The sequence below is a fragment of the Protopterus annectens genome, chromosome 6.part1, assembly GCF_019279795.1.
Source record: "Protopterus annectens isolate FY-2018-M chromosome 6.part1, PAN1.0, whole genome shotgun sequence".
NCBI classification, from domain to species: Eukaryota; Metazoa; Chordata; order Ceratodontiformes; family Protopteridae; genus Protopterus; species Protopterus annectens.
The window spans coordinates 43148596-43170804 of record NC_056738.1 but is presented as its reverse complement, the minus strand read 5'-3'; the positions used below and the strand labels follow the sequence as shown (position 1 = coordinate 43170804).

The following is a 22209-nucleotide window of genomic DNA, read 5'->3' as shown; positions in this document are numbered from 1 at the left end:
ACATCTTGAACTGATTGCTTGGATGATTCAATTCTAATTCCTTTTAGACACCTGTTTCTGCATTCAGAAGGTTCTAAAGGAGGCAAGAAAATCTTGTATTGGAAAGTGGAAATTATTTTTAGTTGGTGCCTAAGGTCCTGTCAGGGATTATGTACCATTGGTGCTGAACTAGTTGTGTGAGTTTATTTATCCAATTTGGTAACCAGAGTAGAGCACTCATCCAGATGAACCTCTTTCAGTCTCAGCCCAGACAAATATGAATGACAGTAGAAAAGCAAGTTAACAAGAAGTGTTGTGAATGCAAACAAAATGCTGTATGAAGATGGCAGTGAATCAATAACGGTGATAAAAAATACCCAGTACAGAGGGCAATGGGAAGGGATGGTTAGAGTGGAGAGGGAAGAAGATGAGAGGTAAGTAGTGAAGGGACAGAGCACAAAGTGTAAAATATTGCAAAAGTAAGGTAAGAGTACATTGAAATTCACTGTATGTAATGTGGAAGAGATGTTGCATATTAGTGTAAGGAATTAATGTGAGAGACAAATGTGCCTGACTGGTGAAGTGGAGAGTGGGGGATTTTGTGATGTGTCTAGGGGGTAAGCATGTGCACATTATCTCAGATATAAGGTGATCTTTAAACTGAGCAGAAAATGTTGGGTGTGATGTCAGGTCTTTTAAAACCAGTAGGGAGGGATTCTCAGTATTCTTGTCTTCTGGCTTCTTCTGTCCTGTATCAAGGCACATCTTTCTATCATGTCTACCCATGGATCCTTCATTTTCTTTAATGTTTAAACATTTTTTGAAAGGAGTCTTCCTCATAAATAAATAAATTCCTTCCTGAGATTTTAACTCTGTGCTGGAAAGGTTAGCCGGATTTCCATATGAACCTGGTCTGCAAGCAGACTTCAGGTTCATTACATGGAAAGCTATTTTCATTTATGTGACATCTGCACAGATATTAGATGCAAGCTCTCATGGTGGGTGAACCATATCTGATCTTCCATAGTGGTAGTACAAATCCCTCATTTGTGTCTAAGATGATTTCATAGCTTACTGTAAATCAAGCCATCAGTCTCTCAGTGCTCTATTTAAATCCTCAGAACCAGGGAGAAAGGATTCTACATACTCTGGGCATGGCTAGACAATGCCAATACTATCTTGACAGATGTAAGTCCTTTAGAAAAGTTGGTCAGCTATTTATTTCTTAATGTTGAGACAAAGAAAGGCCAACCCATGTCAAAACAGACCATTTCCAGATGATTCTCCACAGCCATTACCTTTAGTTATGCCCACCATATAAAGGCTCATTCTACTAGAGGCTTGGCTTCTTTGATGGCATATTGGAAAGGGGTGGACTGTTGAAGTGTTCTAGAGAAAGCTACATGGTCCTTTACATATAGTTTTAGAAGGCATTGCAAACAGGATTCCTCTTCTATATCCAGGGCCGGCTTTGCTAGGACCATTCTCTAAGGGCTCCAGGATCCATATCTTCTTCCTCCCAATGTTGGATAGACTTTGGTAATCAGCCCATATAGTTAGAGCTACTGCACTGGAATGTTGAACATAGAACAGTGTTGTAAGGTGCACTTATGCATAACAGTAGATGTTCAAATTCCTCATTGCTGCAGTAGCTACACCTACCCTCTTGCTCTCTCTCTTTTTTTGTATATAGTTACTTTCTGGAGTATAAAATTGTTTACTACATACTTTTAGTGGTTCAAGATGACTACACTCCTTAACTTTTGGGCAGGAAAGTCCTGAAAATTCTTTAATCTGAAATGTTTCCTTCCGCAGGACTGCTTTATTCTGCAGTCAGAGTGAAGGTGTGGTAGGAAGCCAGAGCTTTTGGAAGCTGGCTGGTGGTTGTCTTGGGCACGATACAGCTCATATAACCCAAAGGCTAATGCAGAAATGAGGAATTAGAACATCGTGGTACGGGTAAGTATAACTTGCACAGCTGTAGTTTCTTGCCATTTCAAAACTGCTGTTCACTTGGCTGCAATTCTAATACAACTAATTTTGTTGGCTGTTTCAGCCAAGAGGTATCATTTGATCAGTTCATTTTTATTACCTGATTGCCAGAAATGTGCACCCTGTATTCTTTGCTGTCTCCCTAGGTGACCCGTGCACTGTTAATTTTGACTGAAACAAGAATTGCACCATTTTGAGTAGTGGCAAAGAGTTACTGAAAGCTATCTCTGGAGATGATTGCATCTCCACTACTGCATTTGTTTATTCCATCCTTTCTGTATATGCCATTCAAAGGTGGTGCAAACTCTTGATTTTTGTGATACAGCTTAAGACATGTTTCTGACATGCCACCTATATCCTGTTTATACAGAACCATCTAGCTGTATACCAAGTTGTTGTTAAATAGGCTTTGAGCATTCATGTTGTTTTTAGCCCAGAAATGGTAGATTATCCAGTGTGGTTATCTGGAGAGTTAGGTTTTGTAGGTGTGGTACCGAGGTTGTCTCTCTCATTTTTCCCTCACAGTTAAAGTGTGTAGCTTTGCATCACAGATAACTGAGAAATGAAAAGCATCTTGAGGGGGGGGGGTCCACTTCTTTGATATGATGTAACATTGGTCTATTAACATGTAAGTGGTAGGTGTTGAAAGCACATAATTCCACACGTGTGTGTATGTAAATATATTTCACATTTATTACACATTGCAGTTGCAATCCTGATCAAGTTCCTTTTGCAGTGATCTGCACTAGAACCTGCGTATTGGTGCATGACAGAAGGATTGTACATCCTGGAGCTAGAGATGCAGTTACATGGGAATAGGCATATAGGTATGTTAATGTTATGTTTTGTAAAGGTATTGTATAGATCTAATGATCATCATTGCATCTGAACAAGGTGAGAGAAACACTTGGAAGTTAAACAGATGGTAATAGGTAATATAGGTGGTGGTAGGAATTTTGTTTCATGATGAGGATATGCAGGAAGCTTAAGCTGAAGCATTTTATGAAAGAAAATTCTAATTTTTGAGTATGTTGCATTTCTTACACTCCCCCAACTACCGATTGTGATGAAATTGTGTAGGGTGATGATTTGTCAAGCCTGCATGCTTGTTTGATACTCAGACTATCCTCTACCCTCACAAGGCTGGACGAAAAAATGTGGCTGTGAGTTTCCTTTCCTGGGCCAAGATCTCTGATGTCTCAAGGGGCCCTAAAGACCCTTAAAATGAACAGTTATAACTATGATGTGATAATGGTTCAAATGGGAGTAAGTGATCTGGTATGTGAAACCCTAGGGAAAATGTGGAAAGAGATTTCTGAGCTCGCCATAAGTACGTCACAAATGGAAGAAAATCTCTGGTATTTAGCGTAATCCTAACTCCACCAAAAGTGATGCAATGGTACAAGGAAAAGATGACCATTTTCAACCATTGGCTCAGTAACTGGTGATACAGTAGGATTCAGCATGCAGTGAACTGTTATACAGCCCATTTGCTTTGTCAAGGACAGCTTAACTACTCAGTGATGTAGTAGGAGACCTGTACTTCATATTTTTGGGAAATGTAGGCTATTCCCAAAAATTTCAGGACACCTGTACTTCAAATGTAGGCTGTGCCTAAAAATTCCTCAATTGATAAACAAGAATTCAGTAGATCAGATAGTTAGTGCCCACTAAAGGTCAAAATGCTCTTGACTTACAAATATGGCAGTTTTATGTACTATCCTGCAGGGATACCCTTCCCCGGTCAAATCTGAACACAAATTGGTAACCATCTCTTTCAAAATTCCTAAGCCAGCTGAGGTAAATACCACACTATTCAAAGACTTAAAACATGCAAACTTCTTAGAATTCTGTGATGAAAACTCTTACGTTCAGACGTAAATATACCCCCCAAAAATATAAACATAGCTAGAAGTCATGCAGGTAAATACTGCGATCACATAGAAAACTGTATAAACCTGTCACTGTGTACCAAAACTAAACACAATGTGAAAGGAAAGATCAAACTTGTCAGGTGGTCCACCTGCATAAATAAAAAAATACAGTAAGAGAAAAAAAAGGTCATTAGAATATATAGCAAGACTAAAGACCCACAAATCAAGGTTGGCATCAAAAAATTATCCAAGGCACGGAAAAACATAAATGGGAAAACTAAAGTTTCCCATAAACTTAGGCTAGCATCGGAAGCTTAGAGTAATTGCAAATGTTTCTTTACCTACATCAGGAAAATACAAAATAACACACGACACTGCTCTGAACTCATCAAAAATGGCACTACATACAAGTATCTCTCCGTATAACTCTGACAGTCAAGCATACCCTTTAAATGCTTAAAGCTTACAGCTTTGTGAACTTACCTGTTTGGAAAGAGCCTTGCATGAAAGCAGCACAGCAAATTGGCATCAGGGAACTGGGTTAGATGTGCCTTCTCCCTTATAAAGGTGGAGGGCGGGGGATTACAGTCAGGCTTTCTTCCTGCAGATTCCTACTTAGTAGCCATCTCCCCATGCCTCTCCTGCAGTGTCTTACTTACTAGTCATCTCCCCATGCCTCTCCTGTAGTGTGCTATTTAGTAGCCTCTCCTGTAGTGTCCTACTTAGTAGCCATCTCCCTATGCCTCTCCTTCAGTGTTCTACTTTAGTAGCCATGGTCCCCATGCCTCTTGTGCAGTAAAACTGTAGATCAGACTTAGGGCACAGTAATCATTGGATCAGGATTATCTCAGGTTTTGTCTTCCTATGTACTGGTCGTGTCCGACATCATGAACTGAGAGAAAGATACAGTGTGAATTTGTTCAATCTCGCCGGTCATTCTTTACTGATGGGTTCTGAACTGATCCATCGGCTCCGATATGGCCGTTTGCAAAGCTCGAGGTTTACCAGTAGCTCGAGACCAAGCCCCTTATCCCATGATGCACTGCTGGAATTACCTCAGATCTAGTTTGCCGTGGCACGGATCAGAGGTTCCAGTTTTGCTCGAGCCAGTTTTTCATCTAAAAAGCGTATTTTCGCAAGTTATTTAGAATTTTTTCTATATTGTTCACATAGTATAGTTAGTTAATTGTAGTTTTGTGTAGCTTTTTACAGGCTTCCCTTTTCCCAAGTGTGTTATTTAGCATAGTTTAGATAGTTTGTGGCCTCGTGTTTTTGCCTAGTTGATTATCTGCCTTCTTATATATACAGTAGCTAGTGTTGGCCTCGTTTTTTTTTTTTTGGGCCATTGTTTATTGTGTGTGTGTTTTATACTGTAAATTTGACTGTTATCTAGGATTTGTGTGGTGTGTTTGAGCCTAGGTGATTCTTGATATTTTATATTCTGAGTGTCCTTTTCTAGGCTTCTCGTGTGCTTTGTTTTGTTGTTAAGTCTAAGGCATTTGTTTTTTGGGATATGTCTGAGGACAAGGACAAGCACCCAAAGTCTGGGTTTAAGAAATATCCAGACTGCGGGCAAAAGATGTCTGTAACTGATGGACACGTTCAGTGTGTCTATTGCTTAGGTGCTGTGCATTTGCAGGAGTCCTGCAGTATTTGCCACTCCCTTTCCTCTAGGGTTTTATTGGAGAGGAAAAGAAAGTTAGTTGACAGAGGCTTGCTGAAGCATCCGTTTCAAGAAGCATTGAGTGACCAGGATGGGGCCAGCAAGTCCTAACAAGTCCTCAAAGTCTTCAGGGGACTCCAAGGAATCCAAACTGTCTAAGAAGTCCAAGAAAGTGGAAGATCCTGGGACATCGGCTCCACAGATCTTGGAGCTGACTGTCTGTTAGTTTTGGAGCCAGCCCACAGCTCTGGAGCCGGTATCTGAGAGACCTGCATCTCCACTTCTTCAATCGGCACTGTCGGTGCACTACTCTAGGTCTTCTGTTAGCCTCTCGGATTTGAATATGGACCGATTGGTGCAGAAGCTCTTACGGGCACCAGGCCTTGTTAGTGTTGTCTGCTCTGACCCCAGTGTCGGAACCGAAGACCACTGCCCCGGATTTGATTGCTCCTCCTCTGAGCCGTACTGGACCTTCGGAGCCGGAGGGGACCAACCTGTTGGTTGTGGAGCCGAGACCTGCTCCGGTATCCTCTGTTCTATATACTCTGATGTTCTTGGCAAGCCGAGACCTGCTCCGGTGTCCTCTGTTCTATCTAGTCTGATGTTCTCGGCCCCAACCTGTCTGGTCCGAAGAGGATAGTCGCACCGACTTGTCGATGCCGACTCTTCCTCTCGGGGCTTCGGCTCGGCTCCTACCACTGGCTTGGATCCCACGGCCTTGGTGTGGGAGGGGCTGGCAGTTCCTTCGGATGTGTCGACTCCTTCTCACTGGAGCCGTGATGCCTTCGATGCCATGAGGATAGCCTTGTCCCCGAAGACATCCTCGATACCGGGTCTGGCTTCCTCTTCCCCCAAGCATCTGTGTCCGCTTCTGCTTCCATCATCCAGGCTAGGCGTAGAGACCCTGAGCCTCGGGTAGCTCTACAGGGCACCCCCTGCTCTTCTGAGACCTCCCCAGAGGCTCCCACTGAGGAGGTTCCCAGGAAGAGATTGTGTAAGAGGAGCCACTTGGACTCCCCGCAGGAGTCTTTGACATCTGACACTGACTTGGATGAGTCAGAAGGGTCCTACGATCCCCCTCTGAGGATATCTCCTTTGCGGAGATACTCGAGATCCTTAGGCAGAGTTGTGATTGGCAGTCCAAAAGCCCTACTGAGGACGAATCAGTTCTCCTGAAGGCTTTCAGGTCTCAACCTTCCATCTCTTGGGAGTCTCCGCCCTTCGATGAGCACATGCAGCTGGTCTCTCGGAAGGTGTGGGAGTCACCGGAGTCCATGGAGCCTGTCCCTCGAAGGCCTAACAAGTTTATTTTTGCTCCCATAGATAAATCTTTTTTGTCCAGAGGAGTCCCTGTTGATGCCATGGTGGTGGCGGTGGCCATCAAAAAGGAAATGTCTGAGACTTCTTCATCTATCCATCCTCCTAACCGAGAGTCCAGGATCATGGATAAATATGGGAAACACATGATTAGTTCAGCGACTTTTACACTCCGATCCCTGAACTAGTTTGCAAAGAGATCTCCTTAAGGAGTTGGGAGATACTCTTCAAGGTACTGTAGCTGCAGGGGCTTCTGATAAAGTTGCCGCCCAGCTTGCTACCCTAAATTCCAAATTCCATTGTGAACTCGTCCATGCGTCTCATATCATATGCAGTTGATGGGATGAGTAGGGCAGCGGGTACAGGAATTGCTGTCAGAAGACATTCCTGGATGTGCCTGTGTTCCTTCACGGAGCCCTTTAAGTCTTCATTTGTGAGCACCCCTTTTGATGGCGCATCTCTCTTTGGGCCTAAACTGAAGGAAACTTTGACCAGGTGTGAACAGGAAGGAAAGACTCTGTTCATAGGTTCATAGGTTGGTACTAGGCTATCAGCCCTAGGGCCTATACAAGCCTAGCCATAACAATTCCCTGGCTATTTCTTCCCACACTATTTACTTCCCTGGACCCCTGTCTAGCAGAGCAGCTGACTTGATCCCCAGGGTGAATTTCCTTTCTCCCATCCAATCGTCAAGGTTCCTTTTGAAGAAGGCCAAAGAGGCACTCTGCTTGACCTGTATGGGCAATCTATTCCAGAGTCTGGGGAGTGTCTGGGTCAGGAACCTATCCCTCCAGCATGTTTTGTTTATTGTGATGACAAGGTTTAGATCCCTGGAGCGTGTGGCTCTGAGGGATTGGGATTTCTTTTAAGTGTAGCATGTCCAACAGCTCTGGGTTTGACATGGCCTTGTATATTAAGCAGAGATCGCCTCTTGAGTAGATGATATGCGACAGAGTATAGCTGGAGTTTTTTTAAGGTGGTCAGCGTAGGGCATCTGCTTTAGGCCTGTGATTCTTTTAGTGAGGTATTTCTGCAGCCTTTCCAGTTGCAGATGGCTTGAGAGGTACATACCAAACGGGGTGTTGTATTCTGTAATGGGTCTAATGAGAGATGAGTACAGTGGGACAATGACCTCCTTTTTTCTGGATGAAAAGCCCTTAGTGGTAAGGTGTGCCACATAGAATTTCCTGACCGTTGTGGCGATGTGGTTATCGAAGGTGAGCCCACTGTCCACCTGTGTCCCCAAGTCTCTCATCACACTTTCGGTGTTTAGTGTACTGCCACCTATATGATAATTCACGGGTACATGTTTTTTCCCAAAGGGGATAACTATATATTTCTTGGCATTGAGCTTGAGCCCATGGCTCTGGCACCAAGCACTTGTTTCTGTAAGGCCCTTTTGTAGTGTGTCCACATCATTTGGGGATTTAATAATGGCTCCCAGTTTGCAGTCGTCTGCGAACTTTATTAGCCAGAGTCCCTTAGTGTTGGCCTGTACTTCAGAGACGTAGATGCCAAACAAGAGCGGTCCCAGGACTGAACCCTGAGGTACTCCACTTGTCACTTGTCTGGAGCTGGATTTGGAGTCTGCTACTTTTACAGTGTGGGTTCTATCAGTAAGCCAGTTAGCAACCCATTGGGTGACGCAGGGATTAATGCCCAGCTTGGTAAGTTTATCTATGATTCCAGAGTGGGGGATGGTGTCAAAGGCCTTGGCAGGGTCTAGATAGGCTGTGTGGACCACCTTACCCTTTATCTATGATTCCAGAGTGGGGGGTGGTGTCAAAGGCTTTGGCAAGGTCTAGATAGGCTGTGTGGACTATCTTACCCTTGTCCATGGCTCTGGAGACTGATTCGAAGAAGCCAGTCAGGTTCAGGAGACAAGATCGGCCCTTCATGCACCCAAACTGGGTGGGGTCCAATGTTTGAAGTTTGCCAATGTCTTTGTTTATAAGTTCCATGATAATACGTTCCATGGCCTTGCAGATAAGGCTCGTGAGACTGATGGGACGGTAGTTTCCGGGATCCAAGGTGGATCCCCCCCCTTGTGGAGTGGGATAACTGTAGCTCTGCGCCACTCAGTGGGCACGAAACCTGAGGTGAGGCTATGATTAAACATGACACTTAGGTGAGGTGCCAGTTCATATTGTAGTTCATGTAGTGCACAGCCCGGGATGTTATCTGGTCCCACGGATGCTGTATTCTTAGCTTTGGAGAGTGCGTTTTTTACCTGTGTGGCCGTTATTACCGGAATTTGGCAATCTTCCGGTATTGAGATAGGCCATTTAGCGGGTGAGAGGGGGGTGAAGTTGGCACTGAATCGGTCTGCCAGGATATTGGCAATATCCTTGGGATCAGTATATTTAATGTCATTCTGTTTTAGCTCAGAGCAGATCTGAGCATTGCCATTTAGATTCTTGACATAGTTATAGAATGCCTTGTGGTTGTCTTTGGAATCTTTGGCAATTTGATTTTTGTAACTAGCTTTGGAGGATTTTATGAGGGATCTCAGTTTCTTACTGAGGCTGGTAAGGGAGTTTTTTGCCGTCAGAGTCCATTTTTCCACCTCTACACGGCCTTACCCCAAAGGCCAAAGGGGAGGAAAGATGTGGTTCTGAAAAGCCCAAGGAGCCTTTCAGGATGCACGTGGTGAACCCCCCCCCCCTTTAGGGGCAGAGGAGGGGGTAATAATGGAAGATGCCGCCCTCGCGGCAGAGTAGGTCCGCAACACCAGGGTGACAGAGATCACTTCTCTGGTCAGCCCTATCAGCGCTCCTGAAAGGAGGCCCGACTGTCCTGCTCTGGAGGCAGTCGGGGGTTGCTTATCATTGTACCCAGACGCCTGGCAAGATATAACAGAAGGCAGCTGGGTACAAAGTATTATTTCCAGAGGGTATTTCATACCGTTCTCCACCCCCACGCGCAAGGAGAATCCCGGACGTTCCACCCAGTTACAAGGAACCAGCAACTATAGAGGTCCACAAGTTGCTAGAAAAGAGTCATCCAGCCAGTCCCAGCAGACCAAATAAGATCTGGAACTTACTCAAGATTCTTTTTGGTTCCAAAGAAAACGGGACTGGAGACCCATTTTGGACCTCAGCAGACTCAACCAATTTGTGAAGAAAGAGAAGTTCCAGATGGTCACACTACAGTCTATACTTCCCTTTTTAGGGAAAGACAATTGGATGTGCTCGGTAGATCTCAAGGATGCGTACTACCACATAAAAATGGCCAGGCCATCCAGAGATCACCCGCGTTTCCGGCTGGGAGCCAATCATTATCAATTTCAAGCCCTGCCCTTTGACCTCACTACAGCCCCCAGAGTATTCACCAAATGCATGGCAGTGGTCACGGCTCACCTGAGGTGTGTAGGATTCCAGGTGTTTCCATACCTAGACGATTGGCTCCTTACCTCCACCACCAGGCATCAACTGATTCAGGCAAGGGAATACACTCTGACACTCTGCAATCACTTAGGCATTACAGTCAACTCAGAAAAGTCTGCCTTGTCGCCATCGCAGCATATCGTTTTTATAGGGGCAGAGTTAGACACTTCACCACTCTACAACTTCCAATCGAGAGAGTCTTTCTTCTTCGCCAGCATGTCAGCACATTGATATCGAAAAACAAAGCACCAGCCGCAGAAGTTCTAAAAGTTTTGGGTTTGATGGCTGCAGCGATCTTGGCTATACCATTAGCAAGGATGCATATGCAGATTCTTCAATGGCTGCTGTTCACTCAGTGGTCTTATCAGGAACTTCCAATGAATCACACGATTTTAATTACAAGCTTTTGCAAGAGAGATCTCCAGTGGTGGTTGACATCTCTTCATGTGACCATAGGATGCCCCTTTGTACTACCCCCTCTAATAGCCACTTTGACCACAGACGCTTCCCTGATAGGGTGGGGGTGGGGGGCATTTTCAGGGAAAGACTGCCTAAGGCACATGAACGGATCAAGTGTCACATCTGCATATCAATGTTCTGGAGATAAGAGCAGTACTTCTGGCATTGCAGTACTTCCAAGACTCTCTTCCTCTAGGAACGATTGCAGTTCAGACAGACAATATGTCAGTAGTCTGGTACTTGAACAAGCAAGGCAGAAGCAAGTCCTACCCCCTTTGCCAAGAAGCCCTCAGAGTTTGGCAGTGGGCTGTCTCCTCCCAGCGCTTTCTGTTGGCAACGCACATCCCGGGGAGATCCAAAGTGATAGCAGACAAACTGAGCAGAGCAATCTTGTTGCCGCACGAGTGGTCCCTCAGAACAGAGACTGCGGACAGGATTTTCCGCAAATGGGGCCAGCCTTGCTGCGATCTTTTTGCCAGTCACATCAACACGAAATGCAGAAGCTACTTTGCCCTGATTCCCCTTTCAGGAGAAGCCCTAAGAGACGCACTCATACAGGATTGGCCCCCTGGTCTCCTCTATGCATTTCCTCCTATCCCGTTGATACCCAGATTTCTACAGAAAGCAAAATCTCTGGGAAGGACCATCATTCTTATAGCCCCTCATTGGACTCTGCAGATTTGGTTCCCATTTCTTCATCATTATCTCTTGGAGGATCCATGGATTATGTACCCAGTTCCAGACCTTCTGACACCTCCATCCTTCATTGCAGTCACTGAAGCTGACAGCTTGGCTGCTCCAGTTCCCCTCATAGCCAGGCTTCACAATTTTTCCAATGAGACAAAACAGATCCTTTTGTCTTCCCATAAGCCGTCCACCAGAAGATTATATCTTAGTAAGTGGAAGAGATTTTCCATATGGGCTTCTAAGCAGAACATTGATCCTTATCAAGCCCCCTTGACGTCCATATTAGAATTCTTGACTGTGATCTTTAATAAAGGAGCGGCAGCCACAGCAGTTCAGGTCCAGTTGGCTGCTATATCTAACTTTCTCTTCGGAGGTGACGGGCTAAGCATAATGTCCCACAAATTGTCCAAGGCCTTTCTCAAAGGAACTTTTCATATGAGGCCTCCAGTGAAAACTCCCTATTCTCCTCGGAATCTAAATTTTATGCTGTCTCTTATAATCCTCCCCCTGTTTGAACCAGCATCATCTTGTGATCTCAAATATTTGTCGTGGAAAACCATATTTCTGGTAGCTATTACTTCTGCCCGCAGAGTGTCATAACTTCAGGCTTGATCTATCAGCTCTCCTTATTTGATTTTTCATGCTGACAAGAGTATCTCTTAGGACAAACCCCTCCTTTTTGCCCAAAGTTTGTTCAGAATCTAATACCAACCAAGTCATTGAGTTACCAGTCTTCTTCCCTAACCATTCCAATAAATTGGAGTATATGCTGCACAAACTTGACGTTCACAGACGGCTCAGATTTTATTTGGACAGAACAAAGGATATAAGGAAATCAGACCAGCTCTTTGTGTCATTTTCTGAAGCCAGAAAAGGTAGACCAGTGACTAAAACAACACTTTCTAAATGGCTATCTGACTGTATCACCTTTGTTTATTCAGCTGCTAATATGCCCTTACTACACAAGATTAAAGCTCACTCAACCAGAGCAGTTTCTACATCTTCTGCATTCCAAGCCAAATTGCCCCTTGATAACATTTGTGCTGCAGCCACTTGGTCTAAACCTCATACCTTTATTACTCATTACAAAGTTGATAAGGCCTCCAGGGACAGGGCTTCTTTTGGGTCTACTGTCCTGAAGAATGTACTCCCGTGAGCCACCCGAAACTGAGGGTGCTAGGGACGCTACCCATCAGTAAAGAATGACCGTCGAGATTCAACAACTTCACATTAAGAAGTTATGTACGCACCATAACGTTCCATGTGAGTTGTTCATCTCGCCGTCATTCTTACGTCCCTCCCTCCTTTCCCCACCTGGCTGATAGTTGACCTAGAGGTTGGTCTCATCCTGTTTGCTCAGTTCTTCTTCCCCTCCATGGGAGGGTAGCTCACTTATATGGCTTTAGTACATGCAGCAAACAAGATCTGAGGTAATTCCAGCAGTGCATCATGGGATAAGGGGTTTGGTCTTGAGCTACTGGCAAACCTCGAGCTTTGCAAATGGCCGTATTGGAGCCGATGGATCAGCTCCGAACATATCAGTAAAAAATGACGGCGAGATGAAGAACTCACATGGAGCGTTATGGTGAGTGCATAACTTCTTATTTTTTAAAGTATTGACTAAACCTAAAGTTGACACACATTGCTGAAAAGATATATTTTGTGTCAAGATTTTTTATAGTGGCTGTCAGGTGGTGTATGTTTTCTTGTTAACATGTAAATAGCTGTGTATTTCATTGGACGTGTATAATTTGTCTTTTATTGATATAAAATTTGTTTATTATTCTCAGTTTCCTTCATAAGCTGCATTACCTTAGCATGGAGATGGACTTTGCATTCTAGTAACGTGTTTTAAAAGGAAATACAGATGCTGTGTATGTTTGGAAGTCTGTTTAACCTCCATGGAGTGTACACTGCTATTCTATTCGTGTCCTTTATGTCTAAAACTGTTATCTGGACTTCGAAATCAGAGTATACTGAACCAAAGTAGCCGCTATCATTTTCCTTACTTTTTGTCTGAAACTGTTTGGACTTGGAGAAATGCTAATTTGTGGCGAAAGTCAAAAATAGGCATTTCTGGATCGTAGGCTTGAGTTATTATATATAGTAACAGACCTTTAAAAAATAAATAAAATTTAAATATTTTCTTCTGAAGGATAGGGTTACATGAAATTTCCTATATCTTTATCTAGCATAATTTCTAAACTAAAATCTAATGTGACAGTAAACTGATGACTTCCGTAGCATCTGTTAACATAATTTAGATTTCTTAGATTAAATCTTGGTGCTGTCTAATGTAAATATAATGGTCTGAGAAGTCGTCCTATTGCAGTAGGCAAATTGTCACTCAAAGACCTTAGTAGAATCATTTACAGTTATGTAAGGGAATGTTTGATAAATTAGTAACTCTCTGACTAAGTGAGTTTCCTGGTGGTTATAAATTTGATAACCTTGTCTTTCCGCAGATATTGTAGATTTTTAGAAAATGCTGTACGTAGCATGTACCTTATATGGAAATAATGCCTTCATTGTTGACAAATGTAGTAATTTTTGAAGGAAGTCATCCCTGCCACCCTATTGCTTTGGAGTGAAAGCACTTAAGATTCTGTTATTAAAGACAGTAGGGATAGGGATCTCCCCTTTGATTAGCAGGCTGTCATCTTGGTGAGAAGGGCCTTCACTATGACCTGTATGGTATTCAAAGGGATTGCTAGCCACTCTAGAGAGGTCATTGTTCCACTGTACACTTCACTGAGGATTTCAACTTTTTTTTTGTTGAATACAGCTTGACTCTTGTATCAGAATGATGAATTTCTATGGTGTTTTGGATGAGGGGACAGGAAGATATTATTTTGTTTTATGTCTTGTAGACTACTGAGATGCTACAGATGTAGAGGTGGCGTGTGAGAGGTTATTTTCCCAAACCTATTTGTTTTGAGGGGTTGTACTTCCACCTAGTATGATGCATGTGTGGATTTGTGTAGTATGTTTGAAAGGAGTTTCACTTCTGTAAGTGAAATTTCGCTTTGCAGTAAGGGTACGTAAAATTTTAATTTATGTAGAAATTTAAAATGTAGTAGTGTTTTAATCATTGTTGATATATACCTATTCAGCAGGTGTTCCTTTGTTTCTAGATCACAGGAGTGTCGATCCTGCGTGCAGGGGAGACAATGGAGCAGGCTTTGATGGCAGTATGTAAAGATATCAGACTTGGAAAAATTCTTATACAGACTAATCATCATACAGGAGAACCTGAGGTAAGCACTTGGCAACAGCTGCAGATCTAGTGTTATACTAATTAGATAAGGACATTTATGTTAGTTTTGCTGCTTGTTTCGCATATAGGAAATGTGATCTTGGCAAAGAAATATGTGAATAAGCATAGCTTTAGTTTTAGGACTAGTCACTGACTTGGTAGTAAATATTGCTGATTTTGGAATTTTTAAGTATGTGTGGACTTTATAAAACTGTTAAGTTCAGATAATTTCTGTAGGGCTGACAAATGTCAGCCATAGCTATTAGAGAAAAATGTATTGATCTTATTTCAAGAGCTTTTCTGCAGCTATGTGAACAGGTGTGAAGTTTTTTAGATCTCATACCCCACTGGCTTGAGAGGGAAGTGAAGAATATTTGTGCCTTCTGATGGCATGTGCTGTGGCATGACCATCACATTAAGGGGACGTATATCACCATGCACTTCCAATTTTTTTTGCTGTGAACATAGTTAATAGCACACCTAATGTGTCTTAAATTCCCATAATGCTTAGTCCCCCCCCCCCCCCCCATAAGTGTTCTTGTAGTTACCAACTCACAAAACAGGACCCAAAGCCATACCTCATTCTGTTACCTGTGACCAGAACACGATGTGGAGGTCTGTAGAAAATACCAGAATTTCAGCCCAGTAAAATGCTTTTATGCATTGCGAGGTAGTCAAGTTCATAGCCTGCCTCAGCATCTGCAAGCAGGCATATATGGATGGGTAACTAAAACAAGGCACTGATTTGGGGGATATTTCCAGATCCTGCTTGGGTGTAAAGTTCATTGTTATGCTGTGTCATTGCAGCAAACCACTCTGCTTTCCTGCTGTGATATTTTTACTTGGTATTAGAGATGAACAGTGATATTTTGTTTTGGGGGAAATACACAATATAAAGACATTTTTAACGAAACATTATTTTAAAGCAATGAGAGTTTCCTTTCAAAGAGTTTAAACCTACTGTCATGTTTTGTGTATTGAGCTTTAAATGCTTATGCTCTATCTACAAGAAGATACATGTGATGTGGTTCTTGTAGATGCTTGGTCTGATTAAAGACCTCATGGGAGCTAATCACATCCTTTGGGTCTCTGTGTTACCTGCCATCCAAACAGTACAGACGCACAGATATGTGGAGTAAAGGTTGAAAATTATATCTGCAGAAGTAAGAACAGTATTTGCTTTCAAGCATTTGTGTTTGGAACTGCAGAAGTATAATACTGAGTGGAAGAATATTGCCACCTCTCAGATATTCTTTCTGTTCATGCAAAGTTTGTTCTTCACTACAAGGTTGTTAGCTGAAAAGCCTGAAAAGTTTTGGTCCGTTTCATTCCCTCATGTCACTGAGGAAGGAGCCTTAGCAGTATTTAACTGTCCTTTTCTGTAAGGAGAAGATAGATCAAATAGCAGTTAACAGAAAGTTCTGCTTTGAGGCCATGTCGTCCTAGAAATTGCATGTGGTTCTTACTAAGCTGAAGAATAGAGCCAAAGGTTGTTAATTTGGTAAGTAGCATGATTCACCAATAAGAAAATGGGATAGTGTGTTTCATATTTTTTATTCTATAAATGGTAGGTAGGCTTTAAAAAAGAAACATACCTGACTTTATCAAAAGCTGTGGATGGGAGCAGAACAAGTGAAAGCATTCATACTCCGTGAGGAAGCACAAGTGTGTAAGCTAAAATGTGAGTCAGATAAAGTAAATGTGTGTTGTAAAACTAATCAGATACAAAAAGAAAGCCATGTGACTATGCACCATAGTAGTAATAGACAAGAAAATACTGTGTGTGGAAACTAAAGCCTCATGTAGTACCTGTGTCTGCAGACAAGAGGGAAGATGTTTACTTATTTTAATGCATCTTGTAGAATTTGTGACAGAACCTCGAGGGCATTCTTCAGAGACACAGGTTCGTAGACTGTTACTAGACTAATGACCCAGGGGCCTTTTTAATCCTAGCCAAGTTTTCCAAAAGAGTAATGATGATCTGTATCCAAATAGGACATTGAGGGCCAGGAATTTATAAGCTATCGCTGTCCATAAGAGACATGTGTGCCCAGGCCCAGTGTAAATTTCCTATTCTCATACCTGATCTAGGATGTGCTTAAATTTGTAATAGACAAACTCAGCTTCACGTGATTGGGAAGCCTGTTTCATAAGAGGAACAGTATCTGGGACACTTGCCTGTCTCTCTGGCATGTTCTGTTTAAGTCACAGACAAAATTCAGGTTCTTAGATCTTGTATTTTTGGTACTGTTTGACTTACAAATATGCAGGGGATTCTTAAGAGTGGGGTTTGCAGATGCCTTGTAAGCCAGGCGTAGATCACCCTTCAGCAATCTGTAGGAGACTGAGTAGAGGGAAAAGGCTTTAAGCCACTCTGTATAAGGAAGATTTCTTAGTATTTTATCCTTTTTGTAGGGAACCTTTGAGGTCGCTGCTGTTGCTGCATATGCCTGGTCAGGTGCATACCGAAGGAAGCTTTGTACTCTGGTCTGATAAGGGCAGAGTACAGTGGGATAATGACCTTTTTGGACCTACATGCTATGCTCTTATTTATAAGGATGCAGCATAAAAGAATTTCCTCAACTGTGGCCGTATGGTGGTCGAAAGTAAAGCTGTTGTCTGCGTGCATATCCAGATCTCTGACCACTGAGTTGACTCTTAGGGGCATATTGTCTACATGGTAATTAGCCCAGATGGTTGATTTCCCAAAGGGTACCATTATGCATTTCTTAGCACTGAGTTTAAGACTGTGGCTTTGGCATCATTTGTTAGTCAAAGGTAAGTCTTGAAGAATGCTAATGTCTGCATAGGATCATAGGAGGTTACTAGGCTATTGGCCCTGAGGCCCTTATAAGCCTAGCCAAGAGTTTAGCCAAATCAGCACCCAATGCCCCTGTCCAGCAGGGACATAGGTGGAATCCCATGTGTATATTTTCTGTTTCCCATCGCGCTTAAAAAGGGGTAAAGAAGGTACTCTGATGTGGAGAAGGGAGTCTGTTCTATAGATGAGAGAGTCTCTGGGACACATCTGTCCTGCCAAAAAGTCCTGTTGATGTCACAGACCAGGTTGAGGCCATGCGTGCAGGTTACTCGAGTGGAGCTTGACTTGCGGATATGCAGCAGTCCCATCAAGCTGGGGTCCATGATCGCCTAGCATGCCAGACAGAGGTCACCTCTGAGGACTCTGTATGAAACTGAGTAGAGGGATAGGACTTTTAGCCTGTCTGTGTAGGGTAGGTGTTTGAGGCCCTGGATTCTCCTGGTGAGGAACCTCTGTGGTCTCTCCATCTGCTGCATGTGCTTTGCGAGGTACATGCCGAAAGGTGCGTTGTACTCCATAATGGGCCTTATAAGGGAAGAATACAGGGATGTTATGACCTCCTCGTTCCTGGGTGATGAGATACCCTTGCTTATGAGGTGGGCCATGTAGAAGGCTTTCCGTACCACGGAAGCAACATGGTGGTCAAACGTTAGGTTACTATCGACCTGGGTGCCCAAATCCCTCATGACTGAGTGCTTAGGACGTTGTTATTAATGTGATAATTTGTGGGGATGTCATTCTCCCCAAAGGGGATGATGATGCATTTTTTGGTATTCAGCTTGAGGCCATGTTTCTGGCACCAGTCATTTGTTTGAGTGAGACCCTGTTGGAGGATGTCCACATCACTAAGGGAATTGATGACAGCGCCCAGCTTGCAGTCATCTGCAAACTTGGTCCGCCATAGCCCACTTGTTTTCATCTGCACCTCAGAAAAGTATATCCCAAATAACAGAGATCCCAAGACCGAACCGTGGGGTACACCTCTTGCTACGAGTCTACTACTTGAGGTGGCTTCCCCTGTTTTGACTGCGTGGATTCTGTCAGTGAGCCAGTTTGCTACTCGTCTGGTAACATATGGATTTATGCTAGTTGAGAGAGTTCGTCTATTATGCCAGAGTGGGGAATAGTGTCAAAGGCTTTAGCCAGGTCAAGGTAGGTGGTGTGCACAGTCTTCCTCTCGTCCATGGCTTTGGTGACCGCCTCAAAGAAGTTGACCACATTTAGCAGACATGACCTCCCCTTGACGAAACCAAACTGTGTGGGATCAAGTGTTTGGAGGTTGCCAATGTCCTTGTTAATGAGGTCCATGACGATCCATTCCATGGCCTTGCAGATCAGGCTAGTTAGGTTGATGAGTCTATAATTTCCCAGATCGGTGGACGCTCCACCTTTGTGTAAAGGGATGACAGTGGCTGTCCTCCAGTCAGCTGGGATGAAGCCAGTACTCAGGCTTTGGTTGAATAGGGTGCGTAATGATGCTGCAAGTTCCTGCCTGAGTTCACATAGGATGCTACCTGGGATGTTATGAGGTCCTATGGAGGCTGTATTTTTTGTCTTTGAGAGAGCAATGTGACCTGTTCCCTAGATATAAGGGAAAGGGGGCAGGTACAGGGATGTCCTGATTTACTGATGGGGGGACAAACTGGTAAAGTTTTCACTGAATAGGTCAGCCAGCAAGTTTGCTATATCTACAGCATTTATATATGTGGTGTCCTTGAACACCAGTTCTGAACAGGTCTGGGTGCTTCCTTTGAGGGTGCAGACATATGTGAAGAAGGCCTTATGATTATCTCTAGTAGATGTGGCCAATTTGAACTCGAAGTTTGCTTTGGAGGATTTCACTAGTCCTCTTATTTGCTTGTTCAGGCTAAGGAGACATTGCTTCCAATTGGGCACCTGCTCATTCTTGGTCAGCAATTTTTTCCTTTTGTTATAGAGTGTATTGCAGATGTCCACCAGACAGGTTTACGCTTCCTTGCGGAGGATGATTTAGTCCTGTCAGGTATTCCTGATTTTATGCATCTATATAAATCCTCGTATAGTGCTTTGGTGTAATTTTGGATATTGGTGCCAGTTCCTACAGAGGGGGAGGGGGCAGTGAAGCTATTTATACCATCCTTCAGGAGGCTGTAATCAACTTTGGAGAAGTTTTTGTCTGATCCTAGCTAGAGGGGAGTTGGTGACTTCGAAAGTGACCATTTTGTGGTTGGATCTTACCAGGGTGGAGGATGATACTATAGGGATGCTGCAGTGGTTACTCATGTTGGTTAATACTAAGTCCAAGATATTATCACCCCTTGTGGGGGTATTGACTAGCTGTTTTAAGGCATTTGTATTGACAAAATCAAGGAATCTCTGGGTATTTGTGTTCTGGCATGAGTACTTCATTCAGTCTATATTTGGGAAGTTAGTCTCCCAGGATCAGGGTAAAGGGTTGAATCTTGATAGATTCGAAGAGGTCCAAATAGGCAGATTGGGCATCTTGATTCAGATTTGGAGGCCGGTAGCTACCTGTGATTTGAATAGGGGTCTTGTCAATGGTTAACTGCACCTGGAGTGTCTCCTGTGTGTCATACTTTTTGACCAGCCTGGAGGTGTGTATGTCTTTAATGTATATTAAAACTGCACCTCCTTTGGCTTTACTGCCCACAGTTTGAGGTCTGAATGTATGATAGGATGAGTAACCAGGTAAAGCTGGGGTGCTCTCCGCAGCTTTGAACCAGGTTTCTGTGATTGCACAGATGTCATATTGGTACCTGTGGTTCAATGACCTGAGTGTGTGTATGACATGACAGATTGTAGTCTTGGAAAAGCAGCTAACTGTGACTTGCTCCTTACTCATTCTGGTGAGGGGGACTTTGGTGTGCCTCACAATAGAGTTACCAGTGACCAGGAAATGTATTTGTGCGTGCTGGTTTGCCTTAAGGGCTTGGCAGTAGAGGCACTGGATACAGTGCTACTATGTGTAGCTGTAGGTGATGGTTTAACTGAGCGTTTATGTGATGGCTGAGGATCCTTTTTTTGACTGGTCTGTGCAGGAGGCCTTAGTGTTTTAGGAATGTTACCTCCAAGTGCGTTGTCATAAATTGTTTTATGTGAAGGGTCTTTACTTTGTACAGTAGGTGTGGTACAAGCATTACTGACAGCCTCTATAAGATTAGTTTTGGTTGTATGAGAGCATTTTGCCTCCATTGCTTAAGTATATTTACACCTCTTGCATACTTTATCTATTTTATCAATAATAAGTGTGTACATGAGGCAGTTGCTACAATGCCACAGTGCCTCAGAATACCCATCTTAACCAAACTGAGCACAGAGTGTATGTCGGAAAGTGCATATCCATGGCTATTCTACTAGGGAGGCATGAGGGAAATTTAAATACAGAATAGGTCAATAACACAAGGAACTTATTGAGCAATGCTCAGTTATTGGCAAAATAGATCCTCTATTTAAAAAAAAAGTCTGTCTAGACAGTAAGGATATTTTAAGTGAAATTTACGCTGAGAAAGATCTGCCTCTGTGCAGATTATAAGGGAGAATTATGCTGCAAGATATCAGCGTCTGTATAGATCACTGCTAGCCGCTCCTGCATGGAGCAGCAGTTCTAACTAAAGAGTGTAAAAAAGGTCAAAAAGCTCATATATTCAACACAGAAGCAATTAATGCAGCTGTGGCAAAAACAATATGGAAAAACAAGTGTCGCAACAGTTGATATGGTAATACAAGTCTTCACTTGTTCATAGGTTACGAGCCAAGCATTGTGCAAATCCGACTCTTAAACTTTACAGGAAATTCAGTAAACACAAACAATGCTCTATGGCCAATCAGAAACAGCAGTGTCTTCTTTCCTTTACACAATCCCAGGCCAGAAAATGACTCCAGTCCCCATTACTCTTACTGAAGTGGAACCAAGGCAGTTTTAACTAAAGACTGTAAAAGTGTCAAAAAAGTATAGATATTTAAGACAGAAACAATGTGAAAAGCAAGTGCCGAAAAAGTGGATTTGGTAATCTGAGTCTTGGTTTTTGTAGAGTTTAGCAGAAACCAGCAGCACTCTTCTCAAGTAACATGGTGGCCAAGCATTGCCAAATGCTTCAGGCATGCATAGTGGCCAAGCATTGCCAAATGCCTCGGGCACAGATATTTGAATATTAAACAAACTACCATCTAGCCAGTCATGTAAAGGCACAATAAGACTTACACCAGCAATTCCTAGTTCAGAAGGTGAGGCTACCCTCTCCTTTCGCACAAGTGAAAACCAGAAATCTTCCTAATGTAAAATAATTGGTATTGAGTCCAAGTGCTTAAACCACAACAAAGACACTTAGTATAGCAGACACAACAAGCCTTCAACCAGCAATTCCCAAGGGTGTAAGCTACCTCTCCTGCCACAAGAGTGTAGACCACAAACCTTCCTATGTAAGATAATGTGCTTAAATCAGAACTAAGAGACTTAGAATAACAGTTACAGTATAATTAGGCTACTAACAAGCAATTAATAAATGTAGCAGATTAAATGCAACTGAACACTTTTAAGAATATGCAGCAGAGAGCTACATAAAGTAGGAAGTGTTGCAAAATGCTGAACAGGTAATTGAAAACTTGCAATGTGTTGTAAACATACTTTATGGATCTGATAGTGTTGGTTCAACCACAAGAAAAGCATAAGACTGATTAATTTGCCTTTTAAGGTAAGAAAGTATATTTCAAGTATAATAAGTGGGAAGGTAGGAAACAAAAGTTAATTCACATTTAAGAAACTGTGGGGCTTCCTA

At 43.0% G+C, this 22209-nt stretch overlaps 1 protein-coding gene across 1 annotated transcript in view; it reads left to right on the top strand.

Annotated features, from left to right (window-relative positions):
* The window catches only part of LOC122805378 (uridine-cytidine kinase-like 1), a 1023926-nt gene that overhangs the window by 800830 nt on the left and 200887 nt on the right, over window positions 1–22209 (top strand). Inside the window, exon 12 of the mRNA XM_044075479.1 lies at window positions 14492–14614. Within this exon, the coding sequence (XP_043931414.1) occupies window positions 14492–14614 (123 nt within the window). The remainder of the gene's footprint in view (window positions 1–14491; window positions 14615–22209) is intronic.